The 24,352-nt window shown below is 38.1% G+C and overlaps 1 protein-coding gene across 2 annotated transcripts in view; it reads right to left on the bottom strand.

Moving 5' to 3' along the window:
* LOC146318055 (cyclin-Y-like) overlaps positions 1–18,237 on the bottom strand; it is a 30,941-nt gene extending 12,704 nt beyond the window's left edge. For both annotated transcript variants that reach the window (XM_084732109.1, XM_084732111.1), the window contains exon 1: positions 17,642–18,237. In XM_084732109.1, the coding sequence (XP_084588235.1) occupies positions 17,642–17,795 (154 nt within the window). In that variant the 5' untranslated portion in view covers positions 17,796–18,237. The remainder of the gene's footprint in view (positions 1–17,641) is intronic.
* Positions 18,238–24,352: the final 6,115 nt, after the last annotated feature.

Genomic DNA, 24,352 nt, shown 5'->3' with positions numbered 1-24,352 from the left:
TACAACCAAAAACTGAACATTATGAACTTCATACAGATAGAATTTATGACAAAAGCTGTTTATTGGATCACATTAGAGTGAAGAGGTGTACCTAATAAAATGGCCCTATCTATTGTCCATTAAGCACACTAGCATACTCTGTAGTATGCCAGAAAAAGGCTTTGCATGTCCCAGTACATAGTATATTTTAAGTTTAAGTCTTAAATTTAATCAATTTATTAAACATGTTAAATGAACACAAAACAAAAAAATAATATATCTAAGTTAAAAAAAACAAAAACAAATGAGATTTTCTTCTACGTTTTCTGGTCGTACAACCTTTTCTTCCCACATGTTTTTAGCTCATCACTGCAGTCATTCCACAGACTAACACCCTTTGTTGTAACACAGTGAAGTTTTGCATTCGTTCTTACTGGTGTTTTTTTTTTTGGAACAGTCCCTGGACACTAGCAGGTAATTGTTGCTAATTCAAACTTTTGAAATAATTTTAAAAACAACCCAATCCTGAAATGTTAGTGTTTTTAGTTTGATAAATATCAGATTTGTTGGTTCTCTGTAAGTGGTTTTATTTACAAGTCATATGGCTCTTTCCTGGAGGATGAAGACTGGATGTGTGTTAGTTTTGTGTGTGTTCCCCCACACTTCCAAACAGTTGGTCATGTATGGGAGTATGAAGTAGCAGTATGGTGTATATAAGGAAGCTTGATTTAGTAGGCCCTTGGCTTTGTTCATTATTGCAATAGATTTGGATATTTTGGCTTTTATATAATTTGTGTGTATTTTCCAATTTAATTTGTGGTCTGCAATAATGTAATATACAAAAAAATGTCCTATTGCACCTGGTTGCAATTTGCAGTGTGCAAGCCAGCATGAATTTCTTGCTAATATGACCCACAAATTCTTTGTGATGGATGTATGAGCAAGAACAAAGTCCAAGGTGCAATGATATGAGGAAACAGTATGCCCCAATTGTATGCATACTGTATGCAACAGTACATACTTTGTATGGGCAGCTGCAGTATGTACTAAAAGTGAAAATTAAAAAAAAAAAAAGTGCTTGGGAAGGCAGGGTATGTAAAGTGTTGGTCCTATGAGACTTTCAGTGAGGCAACTCTGAAGACAACTTGTCTTACCAGAGGCAGTCACTTGACAAACCTGTCAGTCATGTCTTTATTGATGCTCATTGTTGGTAAAGTGTCATAAAAGACTCAAGACTTCAAGCTCAGAGAGTGACTGCTGCAGTTTAAAGAGTACATTGTTATAACATCTGGGCATTCAACTCCACTGACAAAGAGAATTAAAGTAGAAAGTTTGGTGTGAGAATTCTTTGTTTACTTGATAAACTCATTTGAACCCAAATGCCGCTTATTCCCCTGCCTCTAGTTCTGGCTCAAGGCCTCAGTGGTCCAGCAGGCTGAATGGACTGAGCTCAGATTAGACTTCAGCACCTTTTTAGCACCTTATGCAACAATAATCAGGAGTATCACTGCATCCGGCCAATTTCAACACTTTCACTTATTAAAGCTTAAACAGTTAATGAGCTGGTCCAGTGTGTGAGAGATCAGCGGCCCATAAAGGATTTCAAAGGACTGACCGATAAAGCATTCTGGTCTAATATTTTAAATGATATACTACTGTTCCACATGTCATCATTACGGTTGTACAGATTAAGTTAGTGGAAAAATAATATTGAGACATTTCTTCCTTTCAGTAAAATGTATCTGGTAAGAAGACATGTGATAATGCAAAAAAGAGATGGCAACAAATAAATTACCTTTTGTCAGTTTTGAATCATCCCATCAGGAGTTATTTTGATGATCATCCCAGGATACATTAAATGAAATAAATGAAGTTTAAAATGGTCCTACTTGTGTGATCATAAACTTCCACTAGTTTGGATACAATCTAGAGCTGACCTGTCATCATGTGAACCTTATTACATTCACACTGTTGAATGTTTCTGCTGTTAACAGAATGCAGTATTTCTGCTATATGGAAAATGACTTTCTTCATAAAAAAAAATAGATTTAACTATACACTGTGTTGAATTTATACAGACACATTGTTATTTCTGGATGCACAAACACAAACACACACTTCCTGTCACTGGTGAATCATTTCTGACAGATGCCACTGATGTGTCAAATATATGACGCATGTGTCAAACAAGGCTGCCAGTCAGTCACACAGAGCTGACTTAGCTTTTCATTTCCATCCACTACACTACAGTCATCGGTAAGCCACAATTTAAAAAAAAAAAGTTTTTAAATGTTAAAGTATATTGCTTAATTCTCTCAACAGACTTGTCAAGATCTTGACAATATCATTACATTTTTATGCAAAAAGTGTGCTTTTATTAACTGGAATATTAAATTCTTATTTTGTTGTATTACAGAAGCATCATACTAATTTGGTACAATGCCACTGTTCCAACAGCCCATTATTCCAAAACCCCACCAGTCTGAAAAATATCCCATTGGACCACCAGCCCATGGGATCCACTGCTCCAAAACTACATGCTCTGTAGTTGCTGGTTCAGTAACTGACAATCCTGTCCATCATGCTGAATTAGTGGGGATTTGCCCTTCTTTCTAGTCCTACAATGACCAATAGTGTAGGACAACAACAATTTTGTTGCTACAGACAAAATCCAATGCTGAAATCACCCAACACTAAATCCAATAAGTGTGTGTATTTTCAGAGTAACTGGGGAAACAAACATTTGTTTTCAGGATAACATTCTATTGGAAAAATGGGCCTTCTGTCCTTTTGGGTTATTGGGGTTTCTGAATGATGGACCATTGGAACAATGGGTGATCTCCACTAATGTCAGTTTCACAACCAGCCAAATATCACATATAGACAAAATTGATGAATTATTGACATTAATCTGTCAGCAAATCATGCTGCTGCATCAGATCTAAACTTAAATGCAAGCTAATTGGACTGCAGCAAAAGTTCTGGTTAGGAAAGATTAGAAAACAACCATCACACCAAGTACGGTTGTGACGTATTGTGAATATCTAGTGTCTAGTGTACTTTTTAATTTTATTCTGATTTTATTCTTAATTAATTTTAATTTTCCCCTTCTCTGTGTTTTCAAATGTTTCAGTGCATTCCTATGTCTTACATACAGATCTTGCTCTTGTGTTTGAAAAGTGTTAAACAAACTTGTATTTCTCACATGCTCTGTGATTGACTAATAGCATTTCTGGAAGAAAAAAAAATCTGATAGGACCTGACCTACTAGGCCTAACTATCTACTGGAAATCCCAGAGTGCACAACAGCTGGTGTCAAGTGTTGACATGTGATATTCGCCAACGCAAGTAAACTTTAACGAAGACTCGCGGTCAGCATCTGCACAGTGAAACAGGAGAAGCTCGGCTAAGCTATCAACTGGCAAGCCAACCTGTCTGCCTTACTGCTCTTACATAATGAATTAACAACAGGCGCACCCTGCTCTTAACAGCCCAGTCCATAATTGCTCTATTGTGTTTCTAAGATTATATTTATTTGGTTCTTTTTCAAAATGCGCTTGAACCTTTTTTAATTTGTTACAATGTTCCTTGTACATGCATGGTGATGAACGGGATCATTTTCTCTCACTGTACATTTGTATCAACGTTTTGCACAAGAACGCTATGGCAGACATCAAACAGGGCTACCTATGTGATAAAGTGTTAGATTTTGCATTATTGTATGTGGTTTGGATCCTGTTTCTGTTTCTGTCCAGCATCTTGCTGCGTCACTGTCTCTGTCCTTAAAAGTGGCAGCCTCAGCAACATGGTGCTGCTATCTGTTACCACTATCTGTTTTGTTTTGAGGATACATCAGTCCTCTCCATTTTCCCCAATTCTTCATTTTAGGTCTAACCATCAAACATCTTTCAGGATTTTTGTTAGATTTTCAGATTATGAAATTGATTTTTACAGTATAGAGAATTATAACAGGTCCAGTATTTTAGTCAGTTTTTGATTTTTCTAAAGGCCCGCCTCTGTTAGTTCACTGTTTTGCCCCCAAATTAATGTGTTGTACAGAGTTTTGCTCATTCTGTGGTCAAAAGAGCACTAATAAATATGCAACATCTGATTACACTTTCAAAATTAAGGTCTCGAGTATGCTTATACACCAAAACTACTTGGTTTAGGTTTAGAAAAGGATCATGGTTGTGGTTAAAGTAACTACTTCTTTAAAAAATCAACACTGACGACTAGGTCTCTTGCCTTGTGAGGCAGCTGGATTCTCAAGATCACACGAGAATCCAACTTGCTAAGCTTCAAGTTATCAGTTTATGTCCACACCAATCATCATCCCAGGAGGGACTACTGGCAGCTACTGGAGTGGTTTTAGGTGTGACGACAGTGAGAAGCATCCATGTAAGCTTTGATCTGATTGGTTGAATTAGCCTATACAAACTTTCATTCTGTTTATCTGAATGTTGTGCTGACGGTCACAAAAAATATTGACAATCCATGTCCATGTATATGAATCCATAGATGACATTTTGTAACTATTGAATGCACTGCTGTGATACTTGGCTGGGAGACACCAAAATGGCAGAGAGACCAAGTAAACCACTAGCTGGTGAGGAAAAGTCACCACCAGGCATACAAAAGCCAAATTAGGTTTTGTTAAAACAAAGGAGAGCAAAAAAGAGAGTGAATATTGGACAGTCATTAGGTAGAAGAAACATAAACCCCACAAAATCACTAAAAATCATAAGATCCTATATATCAATCAATAATTAATAATAACTCCAGCACCCCAATACCAACACCAACACCCAATATGAAGGATCCCATCTTTGGTTGAACCTCTTATGTTAGCTAGTTAGCCTTAAAACTAGCCAGAAGTTCTGAGTAAGATAGCTATGTTAACCACAAATTTATCAAAAATTGTTTTTTGTATTTTAATGTATGTATTTTTAATCAAAAATCTCATGGTCCTTTTTTTGTATTGTAATTACTAGGCTTCACCTACTGGGATTATATCCGTCTGAGGAGCAGCTCTGCCTCTGAAAACAATTTGACTTACGTCCACAATGCACTCTGACCGACGTGAATGGGATCCCAGTGTTATTGTTGGAGTCTGTGGTAGCATGAACTCTGACTGGCTCCCATGAACTCAGTGAACATGTTCACTGTTCAGTCACGCTCATTGATCTTTGTTGGTTTGATGTTCAGATTACTTTGAAATGTGAAACATGTTACGAGTCTATTTTGCTATTTAAAAGGACCTGTATCATATTTCAACCAGAGATTATGATTTTTTTTTTGAGTTAGAGAATTCATATGAATGATATCACTTGAACTAAACAGTCATGTGTATCCTGATTATTACAACATCAACATATAAAAAATGATATTTCTTTTCTTATGTTAGTCGACTTGTTATATATTTTCCTGATTAATTACTGAATGACAAGTTAAAAATGTAGAGGTCTGATGAGGTGACATTGGTTGTTGTAGAGACACTATACAGGATTCAGACAATCTACTTATTCAGTATTGTAATATGAATATCTCTCACTCTCACTGACCTGTTACAGTAGGTCAGTGAAAGGTTAATAATGTCATTTTAACAAAATCTGGCTGATTGTTCAACCTAACCGCTTGTGTTGCACATTTGTTCCATCTACATTATCATGTCACCCGTCAAACAACAGGAGGTTGTCATCCTAACCCCCTTTATACTGTTACAGCACACACATACAACCATGCACTCACACACACAATGACCACAGGCCTTGAGTGGTAATGAGCGCAGCTTAAACAAACTAAACTGACCTGCACACAAACATGCCCCATATTCCTGGGAGCGAGAGGGAGAGTTCGCTGGGAAAGCACTGATCACACACACAAAAAGACAATCACACCACCGCAACTCTATGGATACTACTAACATTATTTTACTGCTATGAACTACTACTTCTACTGCAACTGCTTCTTTACAACTACAGACTCTACTAACAATGCTAGTAATGTAAGAAAATAATACATACATATCATGTAACTAATTATACTCTTACTCACATCCACATATGAATAATATGTGATTAACTCCACAAGAAGTATTAAGGAAGAAGGGTTGAACTTTACGCTTCACAAGTAAAAGCATATTGACCTTGAAGTTTGCACTTGCAGATTTGCATCATAGAAGAGTGGCCTATTGGTATTGGTGGACGTTGGAGCTCTATGTGCCCTTCTGCGTAGTTTAAAGATTTTATTACTTGCATTTAGCATTTACACCACAATATGCAGAAAATTTTAATTAAAAAAAAGTTTTTCTTATGCAATCAGAAAAGGGAAGATAGCAACATGCTAACTAGCAGTTGGGGGTTTACAAAAAACACAAAAGTATATCATGATACAGTACTTTTGAGCATACAGTATTACAAAACATAGGCCTAATATAGTAATGATAAAATGTATAACTCTTTTCTTTAATAACATCTTTTAAAAAGTAGGAATAGTGAAACTTGAAAATTAGTTTCAGTCTTTGTATGGTCACAGTTTTTCATTCCAACTTTGGAAAACATATCGTGACCATATCAAACTGTGAACTGTGATTCAATCATTACACTTCCTGGCAATGATAATGGTTTAATCACACTGATGTTATTTCACTAGACCCTGAAGGCCTACAAAGAATAGCTCCTGTCTAATCCTGAAGCAAACATAATCAATGGATTGATCGGCCGCATTGTGGCAATTATTCTACCCTCCTACTGGGAAAGTCTTCATTATACCAAGTCATCGATTATGTCTAATAGCAAATGCAGGGTCGCTGTGAGATTCATTGAGCTCAGTAACAGCCAAATATGTGAAAAATCCAAAACCAAATTGTTAAAAACTGACTTTCCTGTTACATGTACTGAACGACTAGGTGTTCAACCACCACTTGACCCTGACTGGAAGGAGGGTCAAGTCAGGTGACCCACATTCAGCTGTGTCAGTCTCAAAGTGGTTTTGGTTTTGATGGGTTTTCTGATCAGAACTGACACCCATCTGTAAGATCTTGTCCTTAATGTTAATCAGATTGTCTTTCAAGTGTTTTCTGCCCTGACAGCTCAAAGCCAACGTGGCTCTCTGAAGTGATAATTAGTGAGATGAGGTGGTGCTGGTGTGGACAGGGGAGTAAATAACTCTCCCATTTCTAGTCAATAAATCAAACAAGGAGCCAAACTCTCCTGTGAATATCCTGATCCTGTAAGGAATAACTCACCACCAACAAAAGGAGAAGACACAAACGAGTCTCTATTTTCTGATTTCCGACCCTAACCTTTAATAGAGCTGTTTCCTCTTCGCCAACATGGTGATCTGAGCCAGTCATCTGCCCCTGGTGAAACACATGGCTGCTACTGCTGCTGTAAAAATAGTAAAGGGGCCTGATTTGGCTTCTACAGTGGAAAGAATTCTCTGTATTGTGCTACTTCAGCAAATCTGTGTTATATTACTTTATCCCCCACGGACCAAACTTTCAAATTGTTATCATAGCCAAGAAGCTGGAGACAGCAATGTGATATTTGTTTTTTTGTTAGTTTATTTTTTTTAGTTCATTTAAGGCCAGTTCTTTCAGGAAAAATGTATTTATCTTTTTTTGAAAGGCGAAAGCAGACCAGAAAAAAAAAAAAAAAAACATCTTTCATTTGTTTCCATCCCTTTACACATTTTGTTGCTCCAGGAAGTGCTTTATGACACGCCTGCTTGTTAAAAGCACTAAAAACACCAAATCAAAATATCTTGCATTTTTGTTAATACTCATTTTCAGTGTGAAGATGTTTCACCTGTCATGAGAACATCTGGTTAATCCTTGTCTGTTCTCTCCTCTGACCAGTTTAGTTTTTAAAATGTCTTAAATACAATTTGACAGGTTTGAAAAATTGGTTGGATAATGAAGTTAGCTTTACTTTCATGAGTAAACAAAAACAAGACAAAACTGACGTTGAACCGATAAACACAAACGCAAAACTGTGCAGGCCAGTCAGAATTTACACACACCCTGCACAAGCACACCCTGCTTGTCTCTCATGATGTGGTGTGTGTGGCCTAACACGTCATCTCCTCCCTTCACAAAAAAGCTACCTCAAGTACAAGTTAAAATCGCTTCTGTTAAAATTATTGTCATCTAATGTGGGTATGTGTAAGTTCTGTGAGATCTGGCTTGAGAGCAAATCATTTGGTGATTGGTCGGTGCCTGTTAAAAAAAACGAATTTGAAGCGTTGTGCACCTTATGCAAGAAAATGCATATTCTTCTCCAACATTCACTGTTTTACCAGACTGCCAGTGTTGTCTATCCTTGCTGTAGCTCTCCAGTCTTTGGCCTGTCTAGTTTTTTTATCTCCATCCTTAACCACTACCTGCCTGCCTTTTGCCTCTTTGGATTTATTTGTAGATTCTGCCTAAAAATACGTTAATAATTGTTATCAGTCATTGCCTCCTGTGTAAGATGATTAGGAATAGGGGTGAAAGGTAAAAAGCCCAGATAAGGTGCAGTTATCTGAGATTTCAGATATACAAGTGACTACTGAGAACAGAGTGTTGAACAGAGAGGTGGATAACAACAGCTTATCAGTTATACATGTCCACTGTTTGCTGCACAGCCCACCGCTCTCGATCTGTTATGCAAAGATCAAAGAGAAGCTCTGTGATTGCAGATATCACATTATTACATCACCAGTGCTCTAAACTTCATGAAAAGTGGATTAAGCAAAGCTTCACTATACATGCACCTACAATGAAATAACATTAGGAAAAATATTCCATAATTTTAAAGGAGTAAGTAAAAACCGCCTGTAGCTGATGAAATGATGCTCTTCTGGAAGTGTAGAACCTTTACATTATTTGACATTATACATAATGAGGACACACTGGTTTTAGTTTTAAAATACCATAAAATACCATTTAAATTTGACATTTACCAACTAAATGCAGTCCAAATTACTAAGCAACCATGACAACACAAGATTCAGCAACCCAACCCTCCATTCACTGCACCTAAATATAAGAGCATCAGCTGATGCCTGATGCCTCACAGAAGCAACAGTCATCTTAAGAGAGAAACACAGTGAGCTTTGTCAAAGAAGAGGCAGATCATGAGACGGCTTTGTCTCTCTCTCTACACCAATCTTTCACCTCCAGGGTGAGGAGCTGTGTTGCGTTGGTGTCTCATCATATACAAAATTTCTCCTCTGCTACAGGGTGCTGCATATGTCAACTTGTCAGTGTTTAAAATTACATTTCAGAGTCCTCAACAAACAGCTTTATCTCAGTTTTCCCTTCTGTGTTCACCCATAGCAAAACATAGTGGAAATGTGCAATTATCCAATTTGTCATAGTATAAAGTATATTACATACTACAGTTTCCCAAAACAACAAAAGACTCATTCATGCAGTTACAGCCCAATTAGTAGTATTTGACCTACTACATGAAAGTAAAGACAACAACAGACTATACATTCTTATGTTCATTATTATAAAGACTATGTAACTTTTCAAATAAGTTCTTCAAGTTAGAAAATAAAAGTATAATTCATAAATAATAAAATCCTTCCATGCTAAACTCTCAGGGGTTGTGCTGATACAGCTGTACGTGGTCTGGTATGACTAGTAGCGTATGTTGGCTAATATTAGCAAATGTAAATGAGCTTTCACACTCAATATTGGCAAACTTTAGATAGCGTTGCTGTGTACATAACTTATTACCCCCTTGGGGATTCTTCTACAGTTTTCCGACTCTTACAGGACTTTTTTTTTTGCATGCACCATTATTCTGGAACTGTCTGTCTGACTTGCTTTGAAATGATCAGAATCAGAGACATTACTGTTAGAAAAACTGATAATTCAAGAATACATATTACATGTTTTGGTGTGTTTTGCTGAATTTTGGATTTTTTTTTTCTATGGTAAAAAAAAAAAAGACATTTGGCATTTCTGACTTTCTGAATTCCTGTACACATAAATAGAGAGCACTTTGTCTTTGGGCTATCTCATATTAATTAACAAATTAATTCATTAATCATTAGCCTTTAAGGATCACAAGGCGGGCTGCAGCCTGTCCCAGCTGGCAATAATCGAGGGGCCAGGTACACCCTGGACAGGTCGCTAGTTCATCACAGGGCTGACACATAGAGACAGACAACCACTAAATCGCTCAAATGTATTAACAATTTAGAGTGTCCAATTAACCTGCATGTCTTTGAACTGTGATAGGAAGCCAGGGCACCCAGAGAGAACCGACGAGACACGGGGAGAACATGCAAACTCTACACAGAGAGGCCCTGCCCCAGCCACAAACTCCCCAGCTGTCTGGGGGGGACTTTCTTGCTGTAAGCTGACAGTTCTAACCACTGTACCACCATGCCACCATTACTATTTATTAACACAGTGTCACAGTTGCAGGGGTATTGGCTTTTGTCTAAAAAAGCGCAAGTATCAGAGAATGCTTATCTCTATAAGATGTTCAGGCTGATTACACATGCTGACAAAATCTCTCTGCAAAAAAGTGCACCTCTTAATGAAAATATGAGAGCCACTGATGCAAAACAGCAAAAGCCTTCATTCTCCCAAACTAAGCTCTTTTCTGCAACTCTATCCAGTGGTTTAGCTCTATGCAGGCTTCAAGGCCCCAGGTCAGTGAAATGGTGGTGTTATGTAGTGAAGTGATAATCTGTTGTTTGAAAAAAAGAGGGTGCTAGAATGCCATTTTAGGACACCAAGTCTAAAATCCCCCAAGTGACATAATAGGCCACGCTGAGAGAGACACGACTGTCTGCTGTCAATGCATGATGGGAAAACATTTGTCAAGGTGGTTTTAGTCAAACTGACTGTTTAGGGGTGATACTGCAGTTTTCCTTCCATAAATAAAAAAAAATACTGCACAATTTACTCACTGAGATCACTAAAGGTTTGTCTCAGTTAATGAACTCCTGACAACAGTCAAGCTTTAGTTAATATACGGAGTGTTATCAATTCCTTGAATATCAAGTGCCAAAACTTTGGAATGCACCTTTTAAATGACATTTCCAGGCGAGGAAAACAAACCATTTCAAATTCTACAATCTTTCCAGGTTTCCCATGACTTCTTGAACACTGTAATCCATTTTATTTGTGACAGCTTGTCCAAACAAGAAACAATAATTCCCCACTAAGCAGCTTGTAAGACTGATCAAATCTGAGGCGGTACTTGCAGTACTGTACATCCTCACATAACCTTTTTGAAACAGAACACTATTTTCCCATTCCTGTCATTTTTTCACATCTTCCAGGCAAACAGTGAGTGTTCTTAGTATTTTTAGGCATTATATGTATATTTTGAGAGCCTGATGATCATTATAATAAGCAAAATATGACAAAAACTAAACAAACTCAGGTTGAAAATCTTACATTCATGGACAAAGACTTGGATTAAACATTGAGGGGGTAAATATCTGTGTTATGTTAGATGATGCCATGTGGTGCCTGCATGCTTCACCTGATTTTGGGCTATTTTGTGCACTTATCACCACAACATCCTGCAGGCGCAGAGAAGGGTTTTCAGTGTCTGTGATCAACCATCCACTTACATAGGCTACACAGTTGTTGTTGTTGCTGGGCAGCACAATTGTTACTCAACTTGAGATGAACATGATTGCATCTTAGCTCTCCAAATTCGTGGCTCTTAACCACCATCAGAATACCTCTGGTTTTTAGGTAATTTTAAAGGACTTCAGCCTGGCTCGTGGCTGCTAACTAGCTTTTCACAGTACAGACCAACTCTGCAGTGAAGAATGCAGGAAGTACCTTTTTTCGCTTTTGTAGCAGCAAAAACAAGATAAGACATGGTCTTTCAGCAACCTGAGCTTACCTTCACACCTCACAGCTTACTAAAGTCACTTAAAGGGATAGTTCACCCAAAAATGAAAATTCAGTCATTATCTACTCACTCATGCCGATTGAGGGTTGGGTTTAGTTTTGTAATCGACAAAACACTGCTGGAGTTTCACAGGAAAACTGCATTGCAGAATCTCCCAGACAACAGAAGTGAATGGTGATAAGTTTGTAAATGTAAAAAAAAAGAATAAAAACATAAAATGCCTCCATACTCTTTATCAGGTGTAATCCAAGTCTCCTAAAACCCCGACATGCCAAGTTGACAAAAGAAATGTAATTTAAACCATGTTTTTTAGCCTGAAACTTCACTGTAGATCCTTAGCCTGGATACCATAAAGCATTTTTCTGTGACTGTGTGCAGGTAGAGCCTTCTTCTCTGGTTTCAATGTCAAGCATAAATGTAAATTCAATAGTTCTACCTGACAACGTGTAGTTGTTGATTCAATTACATTTTATTATCTAGATAGTCTTTAATCGATTACTTGATGAATAGAAAATGAAGGAACAACAATTTTCATAACAATTAATCAATAAGTAATTTATCAAACAAACATGCCAAATATTTACTGCTTCCATCTCTGCAAATGGTAAGATTTTGTGTTTCATCTGTGTTTCATGTCTAGGGGCTGCAACTAATGGCTATTTTCACAAGTTGATTAACCAGTGGATTACTTTCTCAGTTTACTGATTAATAGTTGTTTGTGAAAAATGTCAGTGTTTAACAGAGCATAAGATAACATCCTCAAATGACTTGATTTAGTCACAACCCAAAGATATTCAGTTTACTGTCATAGAGGAGTGAAGAAAGCAAAAGATATTCACATTTAAGATGCTGAAATTAAAGAATTTTGACTTTTTTCTGAAATTACTTTAACCGATTAATAGATTATGAAAATAATTGGCAAATAATTGAATAATAAATTAATAATCAACTAATCATTGCAGTTCTATTCATGTATTTGTAAACTGATCACCTTAAGTTTTGGACTGTTGTCCAAAAACAACAAGCAAAAAAAACAAGTCATCTACCACTCTGAAAATTGTCATGGGCATTTTTCACCATTTAATGATATTTAAAGAAACATAACCTTGTGTGTTTGCTATAGGGACCTACTCCTGCCATTCTTTGTCCATGACACTGGTCACCTGCCAACATATGGACTGAATGCAAATGACCCTGAAAAGTCTCATGGGCTCGCAATCTAATTGTACTGCATCACTTGTGCATCACTGCACTTTAACGTAAATGTTAGAAACTTTTCTTTAACGCCCAGTAGCCAGCCCATTCAATCATGAACAGATGATGTGTTTGAAAGCAGCACTTCACACTCTAGATTGAGGTGTTAATTCTTGGCAATCATCAGTCCCTGGTGGCTCCCTCCTATCTGCTCTGACACAGGCTCACAGCTGCCTCCCTGGGCTTTTCTTTGAGGGTGAAGAGTTTTTTTTTTCTTTCTTATGGTGCAGATCATAATGAAGCCCACTAATCTCTATCATACTGTCTGTGAACTCATAATAGAGCCAACACATTAGACACGCTCTGGTTTCAATCAGTGCACCACTGAGACAGACGGCGTCTCAGCACAAGTCGTCTTTATCCCTGTCAAGAAGCGTTGGTCAACTGTCAGTCATCTGTCTTTGAACCTTCTTCATGTCACTGTTTCTGCTCTGTGAGGAGGACATCTGTCTCCACACTCACGCATCCTATTAAGGTAGTGATCCAAAACACATATTAAAAAAACCTAAACATTTCCACTGTTCTATGCATGTTGGTGTGATATGACACCGGCCCTGACAGGGATGGTGGAACCATAATAACAACAGCAAAGCACTCCAGTTAATAGCAATCCCAAAAGGCATACAGTATGTAAGAAGCATACACTCAAGTTTACAAGAGGAAATTACCTCACTGGTCAATAGAAAGCAGGTCTACCACCATACTGACAGTGCAATTAGAGGGATCCACTCGGTTTGAGTCTGAATCCTTCACTAACTGGCACTGAAAGAAAGCAAGACACTGTCCAACAACCACTTCCTTTCCTACTAGCAAAGACAATGAGTATATATATATATATATATATATATATATATATATATATATATATATATATATATATATATATATATATATATATATACAGAAATTGGACAGCTGTTAGGAGGTGTGAAAGTAGGCTTTCCTAGGTTTTTCTTCAGATAGTATTGGATAATGTCTACCAATATGGCACAGTGAAAAATTAAAATAGATGATGTTGTGGGTAGGAGACTGTATCATTTGCTCAAGCAGAATCCTCACCAGCTCACCACTGCTGTCACCACCGCTTTCCACTGTCACTCTGATGCCAATCCAACCATCTCAGCTGAGAAAAGTCTGACTGAGGAAGCTAGACTAAAAAAACAACACAAATAACCACCAATGTAATCACACGGCAGGGTTAACAAGAAAATAATGAACAGAGTATGAAAACGTAACAATAGTGCAATGACCAGTAGCAACAGTTTTTAAATTTTTTTTTCTCTCACGTCAAAAACAGAATTTTGCCAATGGCTTTATGACAACTTTGAGGGGACACACTACATCAAATACAGACGGCTTTTAAATAACGATGTAACGATGGTAGATGGCTCAGTGATCAGTGACTGTGGTTGATGCCCTACCCAACCCTATTCCCATGTTTTCTTTTTTTCATTATTCAAACATCTGCTTCAGTCTCTTTATTTGTATATAAAAAGAGCAACACCACAAATGCCTTCAAGGAAAGTGCTCTCCTTCATTCCCATTGGCATAAAGTTGTTGAAAAGAGATCAGGGAAGCAGTGGGATGCAGCCAGGAGGAGGCTATGACAGCAGGTTTTTCACCTGGCGTTCAGTTGTGGACATTCACAGGTAACAGCTATAAACACTTGTTAGCCAAGTACGTATCACCTAGTTTGTTTCAAGCATACTGGCCCCTTAAAAGAGTGAATAATTACACCATATATACTCAGTTTTTAATGTGAAATGGTGCAGAATAGTAGACAAGTTGATCATCAGCTGATTATCAGACTACAGACATTTTTGTCGCATATGACAGGTGCTAAAACTCGACTTTCTTTAAAGCAGCTACAGCAGAATAAATAGATCAGAAGATGTTTTTGCATTTCCTTTTACCCAAGAAAGGTATTTTTAATTCTATTCACAGGGCAGCTTTATTTAGCCCTTCTTAAGAATGACTACTCAACTGATGTAGCCACCCACTGATTAGCAGATCCTTAAAAAGTGCATGGATACTTTCAATCCATCCCTGGTGTGATGGAGTCTGAAACCTTAGAGCCAGAAACAATCATATATTTGAGACTTTTACAGACAATTATAGATGTTATCTAGTGACACTCCCTCAAGATCTAAGATCTAAGACAAAATGATTGGTTATATTGGCCCAGTCATTGGCCTGATACATAGACAGACTTTCTGATGGTGTATTATGCAAAACAAAATTTAAAATCATGCTGGCCTGAAAAAGAGTCCGTACAATTTCTGAAGAAAAATGGGTCTTATACAGTTTCTGAGAAAATCCATTTATATGTAATGGTTGGCCACTGGCTGAAAATAGGCAGCCCATTTAGTAGACACTTTCCAGTGTGAATGGGTCAATTGTAATGCATATTAGCATGTGTCAATGGAGGGGGCTGCGTTCCATAGTTGCAGTTTCTTTCATGCACAGGCTGAAAACAAAGACCAGCACAAAGGAGTCTGCCCTCATGAGCAGGATGATGTCTGTGGCTCCATATCTCTCTGCAAGGACACATGGGAGTGAGAATGCACACATGACCCTCCATGTGCATGGCTGTACTGATGGCTGGTGTATGTATTTTTGCCAGTCAGTAAATATCAGAGAGTATGTCAACAGAGGCAGCAGCCATTTCTCCAGGATATTAGAAAAGGTGCAGATTTAATTGAGATCACAGAAGAGGTCAAGAGTCATCGTCTAAGTTTTTAAAAATGGCTTTAATATCTTATTTTGAAGGCTGTAGTGGCCCTTAGAAATTAAAGTTTTGGCCCCAGGTACATTGTGTCACCAGTCTATAATATGCAAACAATATTTCTTTAATACTCAGGGGCTTATCAGTGCATCTGTGTTACAAATTGAGCTGAAGTTGACTTTTTTGCTGTTTGCTCTTATGATAGTGCTCTAATTATTTGCCCACTCGATTTAATAATACTCATTACATGTTTTGAGTTAAAGAGAGTTTCCATGACTGTGTGTTAGAAAACATGCAGTATGACTAGCATTCCCTGTAATATTCATGTAATGTTTTGTTTTGTCTGTAACGATGTTCCTCCAGTACTTCAGCAATATTTCATTAATATGACATTCATACTAGTTAGACACTGTCCCACTTTTTCAACTCTTCATACTCCTTCCGCTGCTTTGACATACAAATTAAAGCTAGCAATTCAGTTTAGCATAATTTTTTTTCACAAACTTCAAAATATTTCACATCTTTCATACATTATTGATTTTATTCATGTTAAAGCCTGCAGTGCAGTTTAGTGTCAGGTTTTCACCATAAAGCGTTCATACAGCATTTTCTTCAAAACTTGCCTTCTCCAGTTATTATGTAGTTATTCTAGTTATTTTATGATGTTTTTATGAAAATACTCTCAGTATTTGTCCTCTGAATTATAAGTATCAACATTCATTGCATGCTTTGGTGAGTTAAAGACAATTTCCACGACTGTTGTATTTCATTTTGATATATTTCGAAACCATACAGCATCACTAGCATTTCCTAATATTTCTGTAGTTTTTTTTTTCTTTTGTCTCGGATGATATTCCTCCAATATTTCCTCATTTCATACTCATACCAATTTGGCTGTTGTCTACTTTACCAACTCCTCAAAACTAGCTTTTCAGTTTTGCATCAACTTCTCAACCTCCAGTATTCACACCACAATTTCTTCAGGAATTGCCGTCTCACTTGTAGTTATGTTATAGTTATTTAGCTTCAGCACTATTTTGGTAACTTAAAGACTATTTCCATGACTGTGTTGTATTACATTTAGAAATATCTTGAAACCACACAGCATCACCAGCATTCTGCCAGCAATGCAGTTTAGCTCTCAGACATTATTGCGCCTTCAGCTGCTTCAACATACAAACTGAAGCCAGCAATTCAGTTTGGATTCAGCTTTTCAACAAACTTCAAAATATTCCTCATCTTTGATGAATTATTGACATTATTCACCTTTTAAAGTCAGCAATGTAGTTGACCATCAGCTTTTTCAACATCCAGCATTCACACTGCAGTTTCACCAAAGATTATGATTTGAATGCTCCTCTTGTTTTATGGTTATTTTATAACTATAGTTATTCTTCTTATTTTATGATGCTCTAATGATAGATCTCCAAATATTTGTCATCTGGAGTTTTTAAGTTTCAGCACCCATATAAAGTTTTGGTTAAATACAAATTTCAAGACTGTGTTGTATTTAATTTAAAAATATTTTTAAACTATACAGCATCTCTTGCAGTTCATTTTGTCTCTAATGATATTCCTATAATATTCTGACTTGCAGTAGCCTCTCACTTATTGGCCTACTATTTGGTTGTTTTTCCTATCTTAGTAGGTTAAAAGTCCAACAACCCCTCTAATGTTTATGTATTATATCTTCTATAAGCACTGCATGCTTTTCCTAAAGCAATATAACTTTGCCGCCACCACTTTACCACTTTGCTGATCATTATCTCATGTCATAGTGAAGCCTTTAAACTTCAGACATCTTTACCGTCGACGTTCTCCCTGTCGCTGATGTGCTGCAGGTTGCATCCCGTCTCCTCCCTGCTCAGCTCCGACTCCTGGTGGTACGACTCCAGCCTGGAGTGGGCATTTCTGCGGAGCTTGGGGCTGGCAGACACGCAGCAAGAGGTCGTGCTCCCCATCTTCCCCCTTTATCGACCCCAGAGGTAGAGGGGTTGTGTTAGCAATCCTTTTCCGCTGAAACGGGAGCTCGAAACGATGGGTCACCAACCCCACCAACCCCGGTCACCATAGATCACCGGAGCGCGTCGGGTGCATCCGTACAGCAGCGCCCCCGGGTCCTGTCAATCGTCGGTGTCCACGGAGAGGCTGTCACAGGGGATGGACGTGTCACTTTCACCGGTAGCAGCCGATGTATGTAACGGGCCGACCGGGCACCGCTATCCCAGGCATCGTAAAACAGGACGCATCCCGCTCCGGGCAGAGATGAGCGGCGATGGGCGCGCAGTGGTGTGTGGATCCGTGTTGTGGCTGGCTGTCAGGGCGATAGACCGATAGGGAGAGCTGCAAATGCCGAGAAAAGGTTCCGGTTCAAAGTGGGTGGTTACCAAAGACAGAGCAGATACGATAGAGGAGGTGGGGGCAGAGCTGATTTGTTTATTTATTGTTAATAAAGCTGATATACATTGATCTAATTTTGTTCTGATCTGTTTTATTTAGTTAATCATGGTTAATGATTTAGCAACATAGGGGAGAGTAGGGACGGTGCAACCTTTTAGAATTCCTTTTAATTAGTCAGAGAATATTTGGACTAGACCAACCAAATCTTGACATATCACATCTGTGTGCTACTTACACATACAATTTAAAGATGACCACATGAGACATATCATCCTTAATATTATTATTGATATTTGAAAGGAAGAGGTCAGATTTTTGCAATTGACCCCAACCCTGGGGGGTCAGTCAAGGAATGGTGGAAACATTAAATGTACATTCAGTTTCACTTGTTTATTGTCTCAGTAAGCTAGTATTCTGAAAATGTGTAGGTTATCGTTTTATATAAATATCATAGTTTTATTCTTTTGGTAATATTTATCAAATAGCAGTTAGTGAGTTTTGTTTAAATTCATGAAAACAGGCCTATGTTGAGTAAATATTACAGATGCTATTTGATCTCTCCATATTTCAGTGATAGACAGAACACATAAAACAATTTGCAATACAACAAACTTTAATTAAATGTATTTATTGTACAAACCTGCAACAATGACTAGTTTACACTGAAAAATAGTATGTGGTCTGTTTTGATATGGCTGCTTAGCTTGGAGAAAGTAACAACAACTAGTTGCAACTGTCGCCATCCTATCAGCCATGACAGAACATCATGTGGTAGCTGGACACACTGACGTTGACACACGCTAACCATGTCACTTAGAAGTCAATAAAACAATAATTCACACAGCTCATGAAAAAAATACTTTCATGACTCCAAAATTAATTTTTGTCAATAAATGCAGCAGCAGATGTTGAATGTGTCTTCTGTGTTCCCAGTGGGGAAGGGATTTAACTGAGCATTTGTGTGAGAGTGCAGCTAAACTGTTTGTCAGTTATAAGTTATACATTTGGGGATTTCACAGTTTGGGATTTTTAATATTTGACATGCCATCTAGATCACATAGACAGTTTTCTCTATGAAATATTATGGTGCCTTTTCATGCAGTATCATCTGTGCTGAAAACATCATATTGTGAAAAAAAATGTTAAAATTGTGACATCTGCTGGCCAACACTGCATTTGTATTGATTTATTAAATGTGATCAAAGAGTCACAATACAGTGTCTCTGAACTGATTCTCGATATTTTGCTCACTAAAGGTTATATTACAAAAACAGTGTGAAATTTTCCCAGTACATGTGTTATGTAAGCCTCATAACATTTATTCTTTACCAAAATACATGAGGACATAAATCTGCAACACATTTTGTGCACCTGCGGGACTAAAAAGGATACCCACCAGTGGGCAGACCAGGGCCAAATCATCCATGGCTAACAATGCAGTGTATTGTTTGAGAAGTTATATATCTAAGGATTGTGACAATGTTACTGTAGTGTTGATATTAAGATCACAGGGAAATATCAGCACCTGTAACAAACTCTATTGGTTTCTTTTCAAAAGTTTCCTCCATTGTTGTTGTTGCAACTTTGCTAGTGGCAGTCTGAAGAAGAGCCTTTTTTTGAACTGGAGCTCTCATGGTGTGTGCATTTTTTCTTTTTCTGATCAGAGCATCTCAGAAAGAGCAGGTCTTGTGTGGGGTGTTTGCAGTATGCAGTGGTTAGAATCTACCAAAAGTGGTCCAATGAAAGGTAGTCTCACATAGCCAGGAGGGGGCAGGACCAGTTTTGGAGGAACATTTGCCCATGGGGAGGCAGGCCCTGGCATTACAATGTCTAAATCAACACTAAAGAAAAGGTAACAGAAGGTAGCTTGTTTATGCTTGTAGTGTAAGTGACCCAGGTGCTAATTTTCCATTTTCAGCCAGAGGTTGCTATCTCGTTTTTGTTGTTTCCTGGTAACTTTGACACTGAATAGAGGAAGCTGGGATGCCACAAGGAGACAATGGCAAACATATACCCACAGAGTACATCTGGTGAGTCAGACTAAAGGAAAGACAACTCGTGAACTGGTGACAGAGTCATGGGCGCCCAAAGCTCATTGATGCAGGTGAGGAGCAAAGGCTAGAACTGTGTGGTCCAACCCCATAGAAGAGCTGCTATAGCACAAACTCCTAAAAAAAAAGGTTAATACTGGCTATGGATAGAAAGGTGTCAGAATACACAGTCCATCACAGCTTGCTGTATATGGGGCTACATGACTTGTCAAACTGCCCATTCTGACCCCTGTCCACCACCAAAAGCACCTACAATGAGCATGTGAGCATCAGCATTGGACCGCTGAGCTGTGAAAAAAGTAGCCTGGCAAGGTGGCCATCACCTCTAAATTTCCTAGATCTCATAATGATTCAGCATCTGTGCAACGTGCTGGAACAAAAGTTCTGATCCATGGAGGCCCAACCACCACCATCAACTTATTGGGATCAAAGGATCTCCTGCTAGAGTCTCGGCGCCAGATACCACAGGAACCATGAGGTCAGACCTGTTTTGGTGGTGAGAGGGACCTGGGCTGCATTTTCCAGTTTCGATGTACCTCAACGTTCAGCAAAGGTTTCTAAGGTATACCTTAGCAAAGGAACCTCTTTTTTCACAAGTGTTTCCCAGACTATCTCTTAACCTTAGCTAAGGAACATCCTAAGCTGTAAGCTGTCTTTCAGCACAGGGCACGTATCGATTGATCAATTGTAAAGGGTCATAAATGATGTTTTAATATAATAAGTGTTGGCAAAATTATTTTACCTCAATCTCACATGCAACAAAGCTACACAGTATGAATCTGGACATATAAGACACAGACTGAAACTTATTGAAAGGCCAGGATAAATTAGATAGTGAAATGGGTGAATGATTTTGTTTTCATACAAGCAAAAGGTCTAATACAAATTTGATGTTGTCACAATAGGCACCTGTAGCAGTATATCCATGTTTAATTGCTCTGTGTGTGCGTGTTTGTGTGTGTGTATGTGTGCGTGTGTGCATGTGTGCACGTGTGCACGTGCGTGCATGCAAGCACACATGCGTATGTGGTCTATGTCAGCACTACGTTCCTTTGCTGGCATTGTTCAGCAATCTGAAGACTAACCAGACAGTCAGAAAAGTTATATCCTCAGTGAGCTCCATTACATAAGAACAACAACAACAACGATAATAATAATAATAATAATAATAATAATAATAATACATGATTTTTCATAAATTGGATTAATATTTCTGGATAGGTACCATTATGATAAAAATAGACAAATAACAACATTCTCATGATGTCTGCAGAAATGTTCTCATAATTAATTTTATTTTGAAGCCTAGATGTGAACTATACTGCAACTGCTCATTTGAAAAGCATAATGTTAGCCTAATGAAGCTAAAACTGTGACAGGATGAACGGAGTGCATCGCTAAGGGACAGCTTATGAATGGTTCAGACTGCCCTTCTTAAGGTATACCTTTCAGAAGGTTGACTTTAGCTAAGGAGACTCTTGGAAACAGCCCATAAGCTTAAGGGAGACTTTAGGGTACAGCTTATGATACATGCAGCACTAAGGAGGCTCTGAAAAACAGGGCCCTGGACAAAAGGGTGCTGGTGGTTTTAATGCTGGAATTGATCCTATATCAGAACTCTGAAGTGGTTCAGTAAGATTCAAACAAACCTAGACTCACAAGTCAGTCTCTAAACACTTTGCTCAACAGAAACCGACCAAAAATTGATAAAAACAATTTGAGTTTAAAAAAGCCTCCACTGCCAAACCAATCCAAAGTCTTTTGGGTAGAATTGCAGCAGTGACGTAGTGGATTTACTACTGAGGAGAATGGAGGAAAAGCTGCTTAACATAAATGAAGGGGTGTAGATTTCTTAGCAGCTATACTCACTTCCAGTCTTGCAACTACACTACATTTAGAAATCCCCAGATGATTGATAAGTGGCAAGATCTGTGATTTTTTTAGATTCACAATACCGGACAAATTAGACTGTATGGCATAATTCAAAATACAGTGTGTAATCTTATCGGGGCAAACGTGTGAATACTTCTAAATAGCCACATTTGAAGAATGGATGTGAAGAGCGTGCTGTCATAGCCTCTCCTCGCTGTATGTCACTGCTTTCATGAATTCTGTTACTTTTATATGACTGTGCAGTCCTGATGCAATGAGTCATGCAAATAGGTGTCATGGTGCACACGTTTGGACAGCCTCTTCTCTGCTGCAATTGTGGTGTTGTCTTGCACTTGATTATATACACAGAAAGTGACAGCTGTGGCTGTACAGGGAATGAAAAGGACAGCTAGAGAGAGAAAAGTTCAAACCCTGCCTTATTGTAACATCTCAGTAATCAGTCAAAAGTGGTTGTTGTTCAGTTCTACCAGTGGATGTTTCAGGAACGCCTTAATACAGCCTTATTCATAGTGGGCGTATTATTTCCGGCATGATGAAGTGAGACATAAGTACATCTTTTAGTGACTGTTCTGCATTGAAAGCAACCGCTTGAAGTCCTAGCTAGTGGAATGGTTATATTTTACATGAATGAAACTAAAACTGCAGGAGCTATAAAGTAAATGTGCTGGGGTTTTGTAAAGGACCCCCGCAATAGATGCAAATTAGACCACAGGCTCCCAGTTTGAGAGTACGATCTGAAGGAATCACATCCAAGGATTTATTTATTTATTTGTTTATTTATTGTCACTTTTAGGTTTGAAGGTAATAAAGTAATAAAGGTAAATCAGTGACCTATAAATCACAATCACTCAAAACAGACTCTATTTCTCCCCTTGTTGTCCCAACTTCCAAAAAAGTGATAGAAACTAAAATATTCAATTTTCCTCTTTTGTCTGGATGCACTACAACCCACTCAAGGACCCTGATGGTCTCTGAACTCAACATTTTACAGCGTATAATTATTGTTTAATTACTTTACTGAATGTGAGCTTTGTGTTGTAGTAGCATCTGTTGAACAGCAGAGGTCCTCCTTGACTGCCACAGTGAAGCACTGTTCATGTTGTCAAGGTAGTAGGCCTCATCTCCCTGCTTGTAGGCGGTTATTCTCTCGGTGGAAATTTCCATTCCAGCCGCACTGGACCAAAGGCCATGAAGATGTTTGAGAGGCAACAAAATGAAATATTAAAGAGCCTCCCACTCTGCAACTTTGCAGTTCTGGTTTGTTGTTAAGCTTAAGCACAGAGAAAAATAGCAAATGAAGAGAATTTAGATGCAGATTAATACTTCTGAAGCTGAAAGTCTGCTGTTTTGAACAACTCAGTCTTGACTCATCCATAAAATAGTGAAATCCTTGTTAAATTTTCATATTTCATCAAATTCAATAAATGGGAAATTTGATGATCTGAGTCAAGTTAAATCAGTCCAGCTGACTTATTCTTTGTTTGACTCATACAAGTTGAAATGTGCACAAAATATTCAATCAAACCGTTTAAAATGTCTGTTGAATCAACATTTGAAGAGAAGCAGAAAAGTGAAGAGGAAAGACTGATGATTCAGGGTTGGGGAGCAGCAAGGATTTCTGTTGAAAAACAGCAGTTTCAAGGTTTCCCTCAGAGGCATTTCTCTCCCTCTCAACAACCTATTCACCACTGCGTGTGTGTGTGTGTGTGTGTGTGTGTGTGTGTGTGTGTGTGTGTGTGTGTGTGTGTGTGTGTGTGTGTGTGTGTGTGTGTGTGACTGCATGAAAAGGAGGAAGACAGTTGTATGAGTTTATGAAGTGTGTGTGTGTGAGAGAGAGATAAAGACAGAAGCCAAACTCCTGTCTCTGTGGGTGTGTTGTCATTTTGAGAGAAAACTGCACATATGCATCTGAGACAGCATGATAAGTTTTATTTACAGTTTATGCATTTATGTATGAGAGGGAGAAACACATGAAAAACACATATTAATCTCTGCTTTTATCAACATCAACCCTTTCGAGGTCAATGCTATATAGTCAGGGGTTGCTATGGAAACTACTCATTTCATGCGCACCCCCTATTAAAAAGTAATTTCACTTTAGTGGCTCCTGAAACCCTAGTTCACTTAAAAACATCATTCTAATTATGTTATTTTCACTAGTGTCGATTCAGCTT

The sequence above is a fragment of the Lutjanus erythropterus genome, chromosome 12, assembly GCF_056507025.1.
Source record: "Lutjanus erythropterus isolate fLutEry1 chromosome 12, fLutEry1.hap2, whole genome shotgun sequence".
In the NCBI taxonomy this organism is placed as follows: domain Eukaryota; kingdom Metazoa; phylum Chordata; class Actinopteri; order Lutjaniformes; family Lutjanidae; genus Lutjanus; species Lutjanus erythropterus.
Note: the sequence above shows the minus strand (reverse complement) of the source record. Positions and strands in the feature narration are given on the sequence as shown.